This window comes from Varroa destructor, unplaced genomic scaffold (genome assembly GCF_002443255.2).
Source record: "Varroa destructor unplaced genomic scaffold, Vdes_3.0 BEIS01000002.1, whole genome shotgun sequence".
NCBI lineage: Eukaryota > Metazoa > Arthropoda > Arachnida > Mesostigmata > Varroidae > Varroa > Varroa destructor.
Genome location: NW_019211455.1, coordinates 11,628,768 through 11,646,844, shown reverse-complemented (window position 1 = coordinate 11,646,844; position 18,077 = coordinate 11,628,768). Strand labels below are relative to the sequence as shown.

Genomic DNA, 18,077 nt, shown 5'->3' with positions numbered 1-18,077 from the left:
TATACTACAAGGGTGAAATAAGACCGTGTGCATGTGAGGGGTCAACGCTGATCCGTCAGGCAACTTTGAATTTTCGCGCTCAGCAAAGCGAGGTGGTCGGTTCGGCTGCATTGAGCCGCCTATAAAAATTCAACCATCTTTGGTCGCTCCTTGCTCAGCTTCTGTCGGTGTGAAATCGTTTTTCGTTAGCAACTGGGCCTCGTAGCCTATTCAAGACGTGTGTTTGTGTGTTGTAGGGCCGTTACGTTGAAGTGTTCTATATGAGAGTTGTGGAGTGCGATTGCCGGTAGCCTAGTCAACGTGCACAATCCGGCTGGAATAGTAGTTGTAGCCGTAGAAAGTAGAAATGGCCAACGGTGGCTGTGTGGTATGGCAGCCCGCGGAGCAGGGTCTCCAACAGATCCTGCAGCTACTGAAGGAGTCGCAGAGTCCCGACACAACGATACAGCGTACAGTACAGCAGGTCAGTATGCGATTGTGTGTCTCTGTCTGTGTAGACGGCTCTCACTTCCGAGTGCTAGCCATAATGCCGTTTCCATTTACCACTACAATTACCACTACAGACTGGTTATAATTATTACTAAAGCCGTTCCATCATTACTCATACTCTGGGTGCTGTTGATTGTATCACTGCAATACAGTAAGGCGAGCCGATACGATAGTCTAGCTATACGGGTTCATTGCTCTACTCGTTTGTTCGCTAACAAGTTGTCATGAGTCAGGGAGGGAGCACTTGTGAGGAATCTCCGATACAACATGCACGCGTTGGACGATTTGAGCTAAAACAGCTTCAACGAATTACACAAGTGTTTGGCAAGCATTGCCAACTGAAGTGTCGCCGACAAAAATTTGTGCTCGCATAAACACATTGTCATGGGTTGAGACTTCTGTTTTGCATCACAGAACACCTGCTGGTATGGCAAAGAGCAGGATACTTTGAATAAAATAGTGCAAAAGGAGCTGCTGTTGGATATTTATTTTTCGGACTCAAAATAGACTGACGGACCGAGGACGAAAAGTTGTTAGACCATTAACGACAAGAAGCCCTTGCCAATAGCCCGCACGGCGTACCATCACTGCTAACAGGTTTAGCTACAACAGTGTGTTGTTCACTTGGTGGGTGCCAATATCCTGTAAATGTGACGTTTTCGGCCACCTCTTCAGCCACCGTATACCTCAACGATGTTGGTGTTCCGTCGACTATTACTAAAAAAGTTTTATATCCAGTACCGTCGTTAGATGTGGTGTAATACGGGATTAGTTAGGCTGCTGCTGCTGTTAATAATTTTAACTGCATCTATCGTACTGCTGGTGTCTAACGGAGGACTGCCCCAGGGACGGCAACCGTCATTGAATTTGCGACGACGTTGTGCTCTGTTCGGATGAATGGCTTCCTGTTTTTCTCCAGTCAGCTCCAGGAATAACTGGCTGATTCGCATTGTTGTGCTGCGATGCCCCAAGTCCGTAAGACGCAACGAGCAATACAACGTTAGGCATTGGTAACAGCAGCAACAACAACAACAAAAACAATAATAATAATAATAACATTAGCGAACGGCACAGGTTGGGTTGAGTAAATTAGATGACTGTGGCGGTCGTGCTTAGCAAGGAGAAATAACGCTGACTCTATGGCGAGGTGGACTGCTTCGGGTCGGTACAAGTCGACGTTCCGACGGCCGGTCATGCGGTGCCCGTATTATCTCAGAGGCTACGAAGACAGACTTCGCACCTTTCTGTGTCCTGTCTCGTTTTTGTTTTCTGCTCACGAAGTGTCACTTCGCAAAGCACACATTTAGCCAACTGCAATACACCAGCAACGTTTGCCTTGGCTATGCAGACTTAACAACTTGTGTTGTTGTAGTGTTAGCGCTATTGTTAAATTATCTTGCTTTTAATTCGCCAGCTGTTTGGCATCAGTGGACGTGTTTAAATCTGATCACTGCTGCAGGCCAAACCTTATAGTATATATAAAGCATGCTATTATGGTTTTCTTGTCATCATTGCTTTTGTTATGTAGTCGAGTTTGTTTCGTGTACAGTCTATTCATATGTTCTCTAGTGACATCACTTCACACCACTGATCGTATTCGCCCTCTCTATAGTAGGCTTTCATGCGACAAGACGAGGACGGGAAGCCTAAAAGCTATTAGCCACTTGGATGGTTCGTGAACTTGACATTTCGCCGCGGCGTTGCTTCGACTATTTTGAAAGGGCTGTCTATGTTGTGCTACGAGTATATACATGCTGGTTGCTCTCTTTTGCTTTTCCTGAAGAAGCAAAAAGGGCAAAGGCGGGTTGCTTTCCTCCAACGGAAAGGAATGTTGTTCCTGAGTTTCTTTGTGGGTCAAGCCCGCATCCACAGTAGCACATGTGTTCACCTGTGATATAAAACTTTTTTGAATTCTGTTAGCTATTAAAGTACACAAACCATCGGTCGTTTTGTTCTATAGCGCTATTAAAGGTGTGATATTTTCAATACTCTTGTATTGAGTTCCCTTTGCATGCGCATGATAGTGCAAACATATAAAATACGACAATTTTGATGTGAAAAGGGTAGAGAACTAGAACAGCTTGTTGTCGATTTGTAACGTTATGACAAAGCTAGCTTAAACTTATATATTTGTAGTATTTAGCATAGTATTAGTTACTTACTAAATATTAGCTGATCAAAATATATGGTGTAATTTAGCTCAAGTATAAATTTGTCTGGCTTTCATGGAAAAGAAAAAATACCGAGCTTTGCAGGAAAGAAATAATTTGTTTTTCTTACACGTGCATAATCTTCATAACGCGTGTTGTAATTTTGGACATGTCACATGTGTTTAAATGTGTGCTGTTTTCAGTTTAATCGCGCTACTTGTGTGCAGATAAGACGCTAAAACTATTCAGCTCGAATATATCCTTCTGATAAAGATGATTTCTAAATTGATTATGCCATGTTATTGAGTAGCTCTCGCAGTGGTATATAATGGGATTATAATTCTCATAAACCATTTGGACAGCTTATAATCCATCAAGCGGTTACCTCTGAACAGCTTTCTCCTGTTGGAAAATATGGACTACTCGTTTTTCCAAATTAAATCAGGTTCTAACGCATGGTTAACTGATGAAAGCCGCCGAGGAACGAAGCGGTAATGCAACAAAATTCATCAGTCAACCTTTCCAGACTGTTAGCAGTTCGTTTAGATGTTCCGATTGCTGTCTAATGGAAATGTCTGCGATTTGTATTGATTGTGTAAAATTCTAATTCGTCCAGGTGAGTGAGACTCGCAGTACTGTCACATATTTAGCGAAGTGGACTCCCGTCTTTACACATTCTTAGTTATCCGTTGATTATAGTTGTTTTAAAGTGGCAAATAAAAGAAATCTTGGTTGGCTCGTTTTCCTTAAAAAAGGGAAAAAGGAAAAACAAATGCTTTTCGGTGACTGTTGTACAGGAAACAGCTAACAGCTGAACAGTTTTTTGGTTTCCCACAAGTGTTTCCACAAGACGAAGAATTGTGATTTATCAATCCTCTGGACTGGAAAGGCTCCATGACTGCATTTATGCACTCTTAAGGTATCAAGTTGTTATCAGAGGAGTTTATAAAATTAAAGATCATGCTGCTTTAGTTCGATGTTATGTAAATCTGCCGATAACTTACTTTCTCTGTACATTGAATCGAGTACATTTTGATGTTTCGATGCATGCGCCGTGTATGCTCATCTCTGTGCTCGCTATCCGGTAAAGATTTTCCTATTTTTACAGCACTGCTGGTAAAGATCGCATCTTAACGGTTATTGGTTTCTTCGATACCACATTTCATTCATCTCAATAATACTGTCGCGACCTGTGTTAACGACCAGCATTGTTCAATGATAATTTTTTTGTAGAACTTGAAGGCTATTTGTTGTGAGGTTGTGACGACTTAGTTTAAACAAGCCTCAGTAAAGCGGAGTCATAATGATCCTAAGTCCTAATGATCATATGATCATTAGGTGTCCGCCATACACCTATAACGAATAACGTACTTGTATTTCGAAACAAAGAAAAATTTAAGCTAGCGGAGCATAAACTGTTTGTGCGCAACGATGTGCCCTGCTCTTACGCACCAGATCGTATTCACATGGTCTGAGTTTGTGTTCTTTTTCCGTCAAAATATAGTTAAATACTTTAAGTAACTGAGACAATATATGGTTACTTTAAACATTATATGCAACGAACTTTACGTTACCTCTATGTACATTTAAGCATTATTCACTCATGATCTGGCGTCGACACCTACATGTATAGCAAAATGAAATTGCACCATACTGTCTTTCTGTATTGCCCATACATTGTTTAGACGATGCCTGTCTGAATTAAATTGGGACATCCTTTTATGCTTCATATACACTTCATACACACATACGCAGTGATTTCGTAATCTGTAATATATTGCTAAAAAATGGACTGGTAAAGGTTACAGTTGTTTCAGATTGAATTGTTATAAGTTGAATCAATGCGTGCTTAGGTTATCAAGTGCCGGTTAATTTAACGTGCTGAGAAGAGCTGCCACGAATACTGGGTATAATAGATAGTTGCTTTATTTAAAATGGCGCCTACTTAGGAGATTAAGAGGCTTCTTACGATCCAATGGGTTGTTAGCAATAGATTAGGGGGAAAGAATGCGATGACTACAACGTTTACAATGTGGTTTTGTAGGAACAAGAGAAGCGTTTTTTTTTTACCTTATTTCGTTGTACAGATTGTCATCGATTTGAATGCTCGTGTAAATGGATGTTTATGCATATATAGAAGAATCCGAAGCGACAACATACTTTAAATTCTTATCTTTAGGGGCTATGTGATTGTTTTTTTCTTTATTGAAAAGATAGTAAAAAAATTAGGAGTTCATATTGAGTAGTAAAGGCCAATGTGAGGTTTCCTTTCACCGCACATAAGTGCAACCTGTCGCTAACAAGCATCGTTTGATCTTGGGTTTGTTCACGTATTGCCTCTGCAATTCTCCTGCCGATCGATTAATCTCTATCTTGAACCATAAGTTTGGGATAGGAATTAGATTAACCCGCTTTATCGACAGATTTTTAGCTGGTCAGCCATTGAAATTTGTTAGAATATCATCGGAAAGTGGTAAATCAACGTAAGTTATTGATAGCTGCTTCCAGGGCTGTAAAACACGTGATATACTCAAAGGGCAAATGACGAATAGCAGTAGTTATTCAAGACTTGATAACATTCCACTTAATATTCCGACGGTTAGTTTTCTCATTGTTTAATGCATAATATATATTTGAAAGATGATTAATGGATCGAAAAGCCTTTATCGGCAAATGCGCAACAAACAGTTGTTAAAATTCATTAACAAATCTTGACGGGTGGTTGAATTATTTTCTAATGTTTAAATCACAAGCTATTCTTGTACGGAGGTGATCATTGTTTCTTATTGTGTAGTTGGCCTGGTTGCCTTAGTTGCAAGTATGATTATTATTTGAAATTCAGGTATTTCATGATACGCAGAAGTCATAGATATAAAATACTTCATTGGTGTGAATATAATTTTTGTTTGCAATATGAAAAATATGGATGAATCTTATTTTTCCGCTGCTTATGTTCGAAAATCAGCTTTTTTTTCACGTTTTTTTCACGATCCTTCAGGTTTCAAAACGTAGGTTATGTGAGGGGACGGCGTATATTTAAACTGATAAGGTACATCACAAGACTATGTAGTGCAAGTGTTGCTTTTACTCATTTTTTAACCCGAGTTCTAAACGCACATGTTTTAGCAAAAAAAAAATAAAACAATAGGGAATAACCTCAAGTATTTGTATTATTACTATCAAAAATTCTAAGTGTGATGCACTTTTCGATCTTACAGAAACTTGAAGATCTGAACAAATATCCAGATTTCAACAATTATCTGATCTTCGTCCTAACGAAACTTAAAACAGAAGAAGACCCTACGCGTTCATTGTCGGGACTTATCCTTAAGAATAATGTCCGAGCACATTTTGACAAATTTCCGCCTGAGGTAAGCTTTGCAAAGGATAAAGTTGTTGTTACAGCTTGTCTTAAAGTCTGTTGTGTTAGCGTAATACTTGCAGTATACCTACTATTTTGTTTGTAATTAATATATATATTTCCAAGGTCAACGACGCTGCAGCCGAAATGTCAACTCAGTATATACATACATATTCCTACTTTTATTAATCTGATCTATGTACTCGCCGTTGTTTTAAAAACGGCTCTAACATTCCGGTTACTTGTCATTTACGTAACCTGGTCAACCTGTGTCGTGTGCGCGAAATGAGCAGGTGTCTGAGTTCATCAAATCGGAGCTTTTGGGATGCCTGGGTGATCCCTCAGCGTTAATTCGCGCCACTGTCGGAATTCTCATCACGACAATCGCATCTCGAGGTGGACTGTCTCGATGGCCTAAGCTTTTGCCCTCACTGTGCGTTTTGCTCGACAGTGAGGACTACAACGTTTGCGAGGTGAGACGGACAGAACTTTTCGAAATTTGTTTTCACGTATCTATTGAGGTTTCAAGCGGTATCTGCAGCAATTCCTTGCTTTTGGGTCAGTGCAAGGCTGCTTGAGCATATTTTTACAACCAAGTTTTTGTAATATTGGAGCCTGTTTTTACTTTTTAAGAAAAAGTAAGGCTGTAGGTATTCTTATCATTTTCTCTATATCGTGCCGGTAAGCTTATCGAATGTGTGCCGTTTAAAACAGGGAGCTTTCGGTGCTTTGAAGAACATCTGCGAGGACAGTGCGGAGCAACTGGATTCGGACGCTTTGCAACGACCCCTCAATCACATGATACCTAAGTTTTTGCACTTTTTCCAACACAGCTCGGCCAGGATCCGGGCACATGCCGTAGCCTGTGTCAACCAGTTCATCCTTAGCATGCCGCAGGCGCTTACACTCCACATTGACACTTTTATCGAGGTAGGTCACGGTATCGATCCAGAAAATTAATAGTTTATACTATCAAGTAAAGTTTAGACGTCCACCTGCCTGGAATTTGCCCCAATAATAGGCGACAATGTTGTATACATGTCGATATAACAAGCAGCGATCGATGATATATACTAATTACTCTCGAGTATAGGTCTCAACTTGTGAAATTCTACGAAGCGTTTTCAATTGAATGCGAACATATTTTTCTGCATTTCTGTGTTCTATGTTACTGTGCAAAAATTATGTATTTCCCATTGTTATCGACAACTGAAATGTTGTTTGTTATATCATCAGGGCCTGTTCCGACTTGCTAGGGATGATGACAAGGATGTGCGCAAGAACGTGTGCCACGCACTGGTAATGCTTCTCGAAGTGCGCGTCGATCGTCTCCTGCCGCATATGGGCCACATTATCGAGTATATGCTCGAATGTACGCACGACGCTGACGAGGCTGTCGCCCTTGAGGCCTGCGAGTTCTGGCTCACCTTGGCTGAGCTGCCGATCTGCCGTGAGGCGTTACAGCCACCTCACCTAGCACGCCTCATTCCCGTACTTGTCCGCGGCATGCGATATTCGACCCTCGACGTCATTTTACTTAAGGGAGACGTCGACGATGACTCAACGGTTCCCGATCGCGAAGAAGATATTCGACCGCGGTTTTATCGGGCTAAAGTGCATGGGGGCTCTTTATCTGGCCAAGGCGGGCCCTCTGAGACATCAGGTCAAACGCATGAGCAAAACGCCAATCAAGAACAGGACAATGATGATGACAATGATCTGGATACAGACGATGATGTTTACCAAGACTGGAATTTGCGGAAGTGTTCAGCCGCGGCGCTCGATACATTGGCTAATGTGTTCCAGAACGAGTTGCTAAGCATCTTGCTGCCCATCCTCAAAGAGACACTGTTCCATCCTGAATGGGTAGTCAAGGAAAGTGGCATCTTGACACTGGGCGCTATCGCCGAAGGTTGTTCTCTTGGTATGACCCCGCACCTGCCTGAACTCGTACCTTTCCTCATCGGGCATTGCCTGAACGACAGGAAAGCCCTAGTAAGGTCGATCTCGTGCTGGACTCTGTCGCGCTACGCGCACTGGGTGGTCAATCAGGAACATACGCAATACCTGCAGCCGCTAATGACCGAACTCCTGAAACGTATCCTCGATCCGAACAAGAAAGTCCAGGAGGCGGCGTGTTCGGCATTTGCCACCCTTGAAGAAGAGGCGTGCACGGAGCTGGTTCCCTACCTGCAGGTAATTCTCGAGACGCTGGTCTTTGCCTTTAGCAAGTATCAGCATAAGAATCTGCTGATCCTCTATGATGCTATCGGCACACTGGCCGAATCTGTAGGCCACCATCTGAATCGGCATGAGTACATTGACATGTTGATGCCGCCACTCATCCACAAGTGGAATGCGCTAAAGGACGATGATAAAGACCTGTTTCCGCTACTCGAGTGCTTGTCATCGGTCGCCACAGCACTGCAGGTGGGCTTCTTGCCCTACAGTGAGCCGGTGTTCCGCCGTTGCGTCTCACTCGTGGAGCAGACGTTGCAGCAGGCGATGGCCCACCAGGCACACCCAGAGCAATATGAGCCGGCTGACAAGGATTTCATGATCGTCGCACTAGATCTACTTAGCGGCCTGGCCGAGGGTCTCGGCGAGCATACGGGCCAACTCGTAGGCTCCTCAACTTTAATGGCACTCCTCTACCAGTGTATGCAAGACTCATCTAGCGAAGTGCGACAAAGCTCGTTCGCGCTGTTAGGCGATCTGACGAAGGCGTGCTTTCAACACGTGCGTCCATGCGTGGCCGAGTTCATGCCCATTCTTGGTCACAACCTCAACCCGGACTCGCTGTCTGTCTGTAACAACGCTACGTGGGCCATCGGCGAGATTTCGGTGAAGCTTGGTCAAGAAACACGACCCTATATTCCTCTGTTCCTGAATCAGCTCGTTGGCATCATCAATATACCATCCACGCCCAAAACGCTGCTGGAGAACACCGGTAAGTACAGTACTTGAAATGCCAAAAGGTTTGATTTTTTTTGTTTTACATCTTGTTTCCTATTAGGAGTACACGTGCGGTTTTTCTTAGGCGGTGGGAAAAATGAGACACTCTTTAAGCTTTTCGTATGCCAGAGTTGATGATCGAACATACTTTCTGAATTTAAAGGTTACGGAGATGGCTGTAATATGCAATACATCGGAATCTTTTGAATTTTTATGAAAGCCGCCTGCGTTGTGAATTTAGCAGGCGCCTTTAGCATCACATGTGTATATATTAATGATATTTAACTACAAGCGTAATTTGCTAAAATAAACATTAAATGCTTGCTCTTCCTTTTGCGGCACTTTAACGTAGCATAATTCACCTTCAAATTTATTATCAAGAAGCACAAGTGTATCTCTTTTTAACCGTAAGCAAAGGTTTTCAAATAGCAATGAAGATAATGATGCTGTCGTCTCAGCTAGTTTATATAAAAAAAAAAAAATGTGAATAATGTTTGCTCTTCATTTCTGAATCTGTTAGGATCAAAGTTTGATTCATGAATCATTCCTTATAAATTGCTTCTCTCTGCGTTTATTGCAGCGATCACGATTGGTCGTCTGGGCTACGTGTGTCCTGCGGACGTAGCGCCCGTGTTGGCACAGTTCGTCAAGCCCTGGTGCATCACCTTGCGGAATATACGTGACAACGACGAGAAAGATTCGGCATTCCGTGGTGTGTGTGCCATGATCGGCGCCAATCCTGCAGGAGTAGTAAACGACTTCATTTACTTTTGTGACGCCGTAGCATCGTGGGTCAATCCCCGGGACGACCTCAAGAACACTTTCGCGGAGGTTAGTCAAAGTGATATTTTGTTGTTTTCGTATAAAAGCAATGATACAGTTTTTATAACGTTAGAAGGCGCAGCGTAATATTCGGCAGCAAAGAAGCACGTAAGACTTCATAAGAACAGTGTGGCTTCAATCTCATAATAAAGCCTGCTAAACCCAAACAGTATCCAATGTTTGTCAAAATTTACAAAAAAAGCGCGGAAAAGTGCAAAGCTTAAATATAATGGAAGTACTGCTCAATGGATTAAACAAAGACTGTATACGATTGGTATTGTTCCTTTACCAATCAAGGTTACCAAGCTCTAATAATGCAAGACTTTTGAGAAGGATGGGACTTTAAGTTCCGGAAAAGTGATATGTTCATCAGGGAATATTCACTGCGTAGGCCTATAATTGTTTGGGGATTTTTAAGGTAAAGTGGTAATCCATTAATACTGGGAACGGTCAATAAATCAAAGGGACACCGAGCGGATTTTTCCTCCAATCTTTAATAATAGGTGCATTCAATCCATTTGGAAACATCAGGCAGTTGACAATAGTTTTTGTTCGCCATCAGCTCCAACTCACCCTTTTCACAAAAACATAGCCAAATGGAGATATTCATAGTATTGAACTTAGCTATAATGGGTGCTATTGCGTGTACAGTAGAGGCAGAAGATCCATCCAATTAAAATGGAGTTGCGATTCTTATTAATTCTTCCTTTTCCACTGGATACGCTCCAGCCTCTCACCCTGCAGGGAAATGCATGGAATCGAAATGTCACGTAGTACGCGGTCGTGCTAGTGTTAGAGCGGCTTACGCATCTTTGGCTGGATCTTCTGATCAATTGCGCGCGACAGCAAACACTTGTGTGAGCAACTCATTTCATTAGGCGATTGTAATTGCTCGCTAGTCCCAACTTCAGTTTTTTTCGGATTGACTACGAAGATTTTCCTTACTTACGCGGATTTGCAGACGGTGCCTCAAAAAACATATGCTCATGAATTTTCTGTCTCATGAGTCGCTGTCGAGCTCAAAGAGGCACCAATACATAATGATATCTTAGTTCCCACGTAATTCTAGCAAACGATGATAGGACCAAACGCATAGCAACCATCAACTTCTTTATCGTTCGACCTCTCAAAGGCAATGCTATTCAATACGTATAAAGCTAGCATATACAAATTGCATAGTTTGCTCTCAACATTGCCAGAGTTCGGATGACACGTATAAAAAAATTTCTGTAGTGTACGTATCGTGTCGAATTGTATACATTTTCGGCGCCAAAGATTAGCATGGCGGTAGAAAAATGACGAACAACCAATATCCATGATTGTGGTTTTCTGTAAGCTTCCTGAGTCATACGACGGGAATTTTGTGGAAAGGTCTCAGTTCAATTGGTGATCGCGGACGAACTTAATGTCTAAAATCAACACGACTGGGCGCTTCACGTCAACGACACTTACTGTGTTGATGTTGCCCACTTGAATATTGAACCCGCTTACGAGTCTGTCACACATCGTGAGCAGTAAGCATATTACCACAATACAGAGTTGGACGAAACTAGCCGAAAACATAGCAGCAACAGGACTGTGCTGAAGTAAGTGATTCACCTTCAGACAAGGGTACAACTACAGTACGTATGGGACGTACACCACAAAATATCTGCATTTGGGAGTTAGTGTTTTTGACGTTCATATACTCGGAGCTCATCACTGGAACCGATAAACTTGTCACTCGTAGATCAAATCTGATTTCAAGAAGCTTTAGGATCAAGCAACCGAAAATAGTATGTAAGAAGGAACTTCATTTTATATAATAATAACACGTATGGCTTTATAAAATGTATATTTTGCCTGCCATTACTTACGCCAGTGTTGTTTGGAAGCCACGGTTCAAACAGCGCCGACGGTCTGTTTAAAATAACTACCCCTATCCAAAAGCTGCACGATGTACTTTCGATGTTCTTAGCATTTTGTTCATACGAATTCTAGATTTTTTATATTACAATGTTTGTTATGCTTTCAAAAACTTTATTATAAAAAAATCCTAGTACTATTTAATCAAATGTTAAATTGTTTTGAAGCTATTATTAAAGGCGGAGAGAATACTGGCCAAAAGGGTTAGTAAAAAATAGTTGTAAACAACCTAGTTTCGTGCAGACTAACTCCGAACTCTACAAACGTGTTGTTTTAGCATAAACCTTGAGTAAGAAAAAAATATATATGCAATATCCTATTTTGTTTCCTTAATAGTCTCCATGTCCTAGATCCCTTACAAATTTCTTGAGTTTGAACGATCCATTAGCGGTAATTCTGCTATCTTTACTATCATTGTTGTTTTTAGATACTGCATGGATTCAAGAACCAAGTGGGCGAAGATGCGTGGAATCGCTTCACGATGCAATTTCCTGCCCCACTGCACGAGAGGTTGCGACAGGCTTATATGTTATAAGTTCTGACACCGATATAAGCTAAAGCACAAAACAATATCAGTAACATTGCAACACCCCGAAAGCGACAAAGCGGCATGTCATTCAACGCCGCGACGACTGAAAAATGATCACTGTGTTTGTGAGTGTTGGTGTGCGTCAACGAATTGCATTCGCCACGATCTGCGTGTTATTCAGTGAGTATGCACGGTCAAGTTAGTGGTGAGCTGTTAGACGAAGAGGATATTCGATTATGACGACTTTAATACCATTGAAGACCAGCCGAGTTTAGTGGGTGAACATCGAAGAGGTGACGTGTGATGATAATTAGAAGGATATAAGGGTGTCGTGATAACTGATGGAGACCAAATTGGTTCTACAGGCCAATTAACAGCAAACTGATCAAGGAACATTTACTAGTGACTGAATACCTGGGGCCTCACAATGCAACTTTACACTAGCAGTGCATCTCTATAATGGCCTAAATAGAAAACAAAGTTGAGTTTGGGGACGGAAAAATGAGATTGCCGTCAGGCTACCCGTCGTCCAGTTAATGGTTCTCAAACCTTCTAAGCAGGTATAGGAAAACAAAGCGACTGGCCACAATTACTACAGGAAAAAGCAGTGAAAACGATCTTCAGTCGCCCAAGCAACAACCAGTAATTAAGAAAAAAACACCTAAGGGACGCAAATATAGTATACGCACCGAATCAGCCAGCATTGGGCCATGCGGGCGGGCAAGTGCTTATCGATGATTCAGAGAGTCGCTCAAGGTGCTATGTTGTGTGCAGAGGTGCGGGCACCTTTACTACACTAATCGATACCGCTTAGACACAAGTTTCAGCGAGGAGCGACTAATTAGCACCATTAGAGCATACTCGAGATCACTCGTAGAAGAGCGTGAAGTCTTGTAAAACCGAGAACCGTGAAGGTTTGAACGAAAGAGCAAATGAGAAGATGGCGTAGATATAAATGTATGGGGAATCGTGACACATACCATCGTTAGATACACACTCCACGGCTCCTAGGTAAAAATCTATCACCATCAGTTCGCTTCGTCTAGGCAGGTAGCAACTAGCTGAAGTTTCCTGTGAACAACCGCAGATTACAATTTCCATTCTAGTTGTAGACTAGTGTAGTTAGTGTACTAGCAGCAGTAAGGCAATTAGATAATTGCTAAGATCTATATATCTATTAGATATATCTAGATATATGGACAGGATACCAATAAATAGTACTAAGTGATAAGAAATAAGCAGATAAAGATAAGGGAGTCGGAAATGATTTCGTTTAAACGGAGTCGGCTGTGCGTCGAAATCGACGAAAACCGACCGTAATGTGCTTATCTGGGCCGATTATATTCTAGAATTGGCCAAAACTGTCTTTTTATATAGTGAGTTCTCAAATGGAATATATGGAAATACATAGATGGCTAATAATGCATAGCTGTATGAAAAACGATGGGGAAAATCGTATGGTTTAAATGGGCCGTACATAGCCAGTTAGCTTAGCAGATACTATATATTAATGAATTAAATAATAATTAAGCAAGCTAATTGTAAGTATACGTGATGAAATGATGACTTGTGGTGTAAATGAGGAGGAGGGGCTGTGGGTTTGCCGCCTCTGGAGTTGTAAGCAACAAGATGATGAGTAGCGTACCGAATGTGATGTCTGAGGTTGGCTAAAGAATACAAATTCAATGAACTATCGATGCCTGTTAACAGAAAGATGACGAAGAGACCGATAATACTAAAGCAAAAATAAATAGCAGTTATAATTAGTCGATCATAAAGACGCCAGAACGTAGCGCCCCTCAACGGGAGGTTGCCGCGGTTCACGGAACGGTTTGTTTTGTACAGTAATCGTTGATCTTGTCGTATCTTTCTCTCATTTTCGTGTGGGATGAAGCGACAAAATAGAACTCCGCCTTCCCTACATACACCGACACAACAACAACAACAACCACATTAGACGACAGACATTAAATAGAAACTGGGCGACGCCATCAACAGGCAGCAGTGACGTTTCAATAAGCGTTGTAGGATGACTATATTGGGAGAGTAATCATGTTGATAATAGTGGGAAATTGAGCCCTCAGTGTAAGAATAAGAAGAAGGCAAAGACAAGGAAGGCCTAATGATCTGTATAATGTAGTAATTTTATTGTTATCATTGTTGTAAGAAGTGATTTCCACACAGCGAACAACGCTTCAACCATAACGGGTGGGAGGATACAATATGATCGAACTCTTAATAATCAATAACCAAAAAGCTAGCTTGGGAAGTTTTTTTAGGTTCTTTATATCGACGCCCTCCACTTCTGTAGAAATAAATCAAACATAAACATCGAGCATCGAGTAATATGGGCAAAGTATCGTTGTTAGAGAAGTATGACTGCCTGCTCTTTTTTTCTGTGAGTCCACATACGCCGTCTTTCGGATCGAATCTCTCCCTTCCTATAAATGGACAGCTATCATACATCAACGTATAATCAGTGAGACAGATTTCATAGCCGGGTTTAGACACTCTCAATTGCCGAAATGATCTAATGACAGTCATCCAATTCAGCAGCATTCTCTATGATAATCAAAAACTGAATAATAACTGATAAGAATAATAATATTGATACATAACTGATAAGAATAATAATATTGATAATGACAATAATGAAGATTATTATTGAAACTCATAAGCTTTTGAATTCCTGCGACTAGTAGCACAAGTATTATTCCTGTTTGGACTTGGTAAAGAGAGACATGAGATATATCCCAATATCCGCTCGGTCACGTATTTGTCTGCATGGTTGATAAGTGGGAGCGCGGTGCGTGTGACTCGGTGTGTGTAGTAACGGGGAAAACGGGTTCTTTTTTCGAAATGAAAAACGTGAAAAGAATATAAAGAAACAACAGAAATAGTATTTATATATCATTAATTATACAGACACTATATACTAATATGATAAAAAAAAAAGTAGCAAAAAGTACGTGGTAGTAACAACAATTGTATATTGTAGTGTAATATTTGTATAATAAGACGCACTCCCAAAACTTTACGTGGGAGGAAAAATCGGACGAAGGGTGATTGTCTACCGAATATTAGGTGGTAGGTAGGAAGAGAGAGGTGGCTATTAAATAATCTAGACAACTGTGTATGGAACGAAAATGACCATAAAGATGTTTAATAATAAGAACGAAAGATGATTAGTACAATTTATATTAGAATCATAATTACTATATACAATATTATTACAATTTAACAACAACGAGGTGAAGACTAACGTGTCATGTTCTTAGCGGCACGCAATATGCATACTATTGTTGCTAGTTAGCTGGCGTGCTGGCTTCTGCATTTCGAAACAGAACACAGGCGACAGATAAAGCTATTGTCGAGTGAATTTACAATAATAAGACTAATGGGTGATAATAATAATAATAATAATACAAAACTGTAATTACATTATTATATGATTATAACTAAGGCAGATAATGATAATAAAGGACAAATGGCATAAGTTTGGTGGATGCGTGGAAACAAGAGACAAGTTAGGCGGTTTCTGTCCAAGTCTATAATTATAATAATCGTAAATGTCTATTACTGTGTTAATAAATCTACTGCTGCTGCATCGTATAGTGAAAAATATTTTTTTACTTTTGTTCATTTTGTTTTTTGTTCAATACGCGCTATTGAGGAGGCCAAAAACGTATTCAGCTTTTCCTGCTTTGCTATATTTCTTTAATTTTTTTATGTTTGTGAGCTGTTTTTTGCTGAACGTCGATTGTCAGGTTCAGCCGTTTCGACAAAAAATTATCTCTGTACATACATACATACATGTATACGCAGACGCACACTTCAGACGCAGCATGAGTACAATAATAACAAATACGACAACATTAACCGACAACTCAAACACGCCTACCTACGCAATCACAGCCTTTAGTCAGTTGCTGTGAGACTCGGCACTTGTAGAAGCCAAGCCCTTAAACAAATCTTGATAACCATACGCCGGCAAAGGACGGTAGCAGATAATTTGGATGACTTTAAATTCAATAATACTACCAACAATAACGGATAAGAACAGTATCAATAATCACGAAACAAAAGTGCGATGTCTCACCCGACGCTACAGTATGTGTACTTTTTACAAAGGATTTCGAGTTGACCGAAGTATTTTAAGTAAGGATGTATTTACATACTTTCTAAAGTATTAACATGTTTAAATAAGAAAGACCTATATATATGCTACCGAATTTAACAGTGCTAGGTAAATCAATTAAAGCAACGAGCAAGAAGGCGATACTGACAAAGAGAAAAATCTAATCGAAATAAACGAGCAGCAAACTATAGGGGGGCACCACAAAATCGGAGGACATATTATATGTTCGGAGGTCAACTTGAGTAGAAACTTAAACCAGAAGATATGGTTAGATAAACGTGATCTGGGTAAAAGGAACCGTAAATGTATAGTTGCTTTTACACGCATCGAAAAATCTATGAAAATACCGAAGTTGTTGCGATTATCAAACTTCTCTAGCCTGTCCCACCGTAAGGCTGTCAATTTCTTGATCCGTCTGATGCTGCGAGTAGAAATCACAAAGAAAATGGGTGTCCATGTATAATATACCATACGAATGACAACAGATTACACAACTAGAGCTTTAAACATCAAATAATGACGTTCGATAATCAATTTTTTACTCAGTGCCTGCACAATGGAAGTAAACGTTGCAAACAGAATTGAAAACGCGACACCGCCCACAATATGGTAGCGAGTAACAATTGGAATTACAGGTTCACACTTTTCAAAACAACACCTCGACGCATTTGCTTAAAATTTGGTTGCCTGCCTCAAGGAGCGTCTCTTTTGTTAATGAGACGTTAGCTTGCTAACCATGGTTTTTCAAGCCTGCCCACCGTACATAGCAATCAAATGTAACCACAACCGCAAGCAAACTTCTCAAAATAAAGCAAATTTTTATTAATTGAGTGAGTGGTCATTTAAAGGACTTCATCATTTCCTCATTCATTGTAATTATTTTGTGGTTATTTTTTGTACATCACTATTATCTTTAGGCAAAAAAAAAGTTGTTCTTTGCGGCGGCAGTAGTGGTGGCTGTAATAGACATAATCAATCGTATAGGTGATAACGCTAACAACACGAAAAGATGAGCCAGGTAATAGTGAGTACCAAAGTTGTTTGATAATGAACCGAATTCTGAGGCATGCCATGCAACACCATCAAAAGCATAGGCGCATTCTTCGTTAAGGTCGATCCAGATTTTTCTGCAGCTATCTCGTCGCACTGTAGTTGTCGCAGATGTAATGGCGCTAAGTAGTGGGCTAGATGGAACGTAATTAAGATACAAGTGATAGTTTAATCGTATGATGAACGTTTCGTCTCAAGTCAAGCTAAACACTAACGTTCAGAGCCAGTCGGATATTAATAGGAATGCAGATTTTGATCGTGAAAATCACTAAGGTTTTAGGCAATCAGAACTATTACTGTTAATATGATTATTTTGAACGCGGTTTGAAGGGAAGATACAAGACACAGCTATTTGTTGCTGATGAAAGTTAGAAGACATCGGTGGCTGTTTCTCCTAAGAACTTATAGAAGAAGTGTAGTTTCCGGGATGCTCTGTAGGGGGTCTAATTCACTGGAATAGAACTGCGGGAAAAACGGGTCCAGGGAAGGACTAGGGATTGCTGTCTGTTGACTAGACGTCGCCTGTTCGAACCGCCGTCTCTCCGAGTTTTTTCATCGTTCGATGCATATATGTGATATCGCTACAAGCAACAACGGCAACCATGATCATGTAACAAACAACAATTCTGCTATCTAAGTTCTTAGGAGAAACAGCCACCGATGTCTTCTAACTTTCAT

The 18,077-nt window shown here is 40.8% G+C and overlaps 1 protein-coding gene across 1 annotated transcript; it reads left to right on the top strand.

Moving 5' to 3' along the window:
• Positions 1 to 30: 30 nt before the first annotated feature.
• Positions 31 to 18,035, top strand: Tnpo (transportin 1). Its single transcript, XM_022792237.2, has 7 exons — positions 31 to 463; positions 5,858 to 6,010; positions 6,294 to 6,473; positions 6,715 to 6,930; positions 7,237 to 8,950; positions 9,536 to 9,786; positions 12,110 to 18,035. Exons 1-7 carry the CDS (start codon positions 347 to 349, stop codon positions 12,215 to 12,217), a joined length of 2,739 nt encoding a protein of 912 aa, XP_022647972.1. The 5' UTR covers positions 31 to 346; the 3' UTR covers positions 12,218 to 18,035.
• Positions 18,036 to 18,077: the final 42 nt, after the last annotated feature.

What these genes read in the sequence shown, in the direction of transcription:
- Tnpo (XM_022792237.2), top strand. Translation starts at nt 347, where the DNA reads ATGGCCAACGGTGGCTGTGTGGTATGGCAGCCCGCGGAGCAGGGTCTC. An exon ending in TACAGCGTACAGTACAGCAG is followed by an intron (nt 464 to 5,857) that starts GTCAGTATGCGA and finishes TCGATCTTACAG; the next exon opens with AAACTTGAAGATCTGAACAA. An exon ending in TTGACAAATTTCCGCCTGAG is followed by an intron (nt 6,011 to 6,293) that starts GTAAGCTTTGCA and finishes CGAAATGAGCAG; the next exon opens with GTGTCTGAGTTCATCAAATC.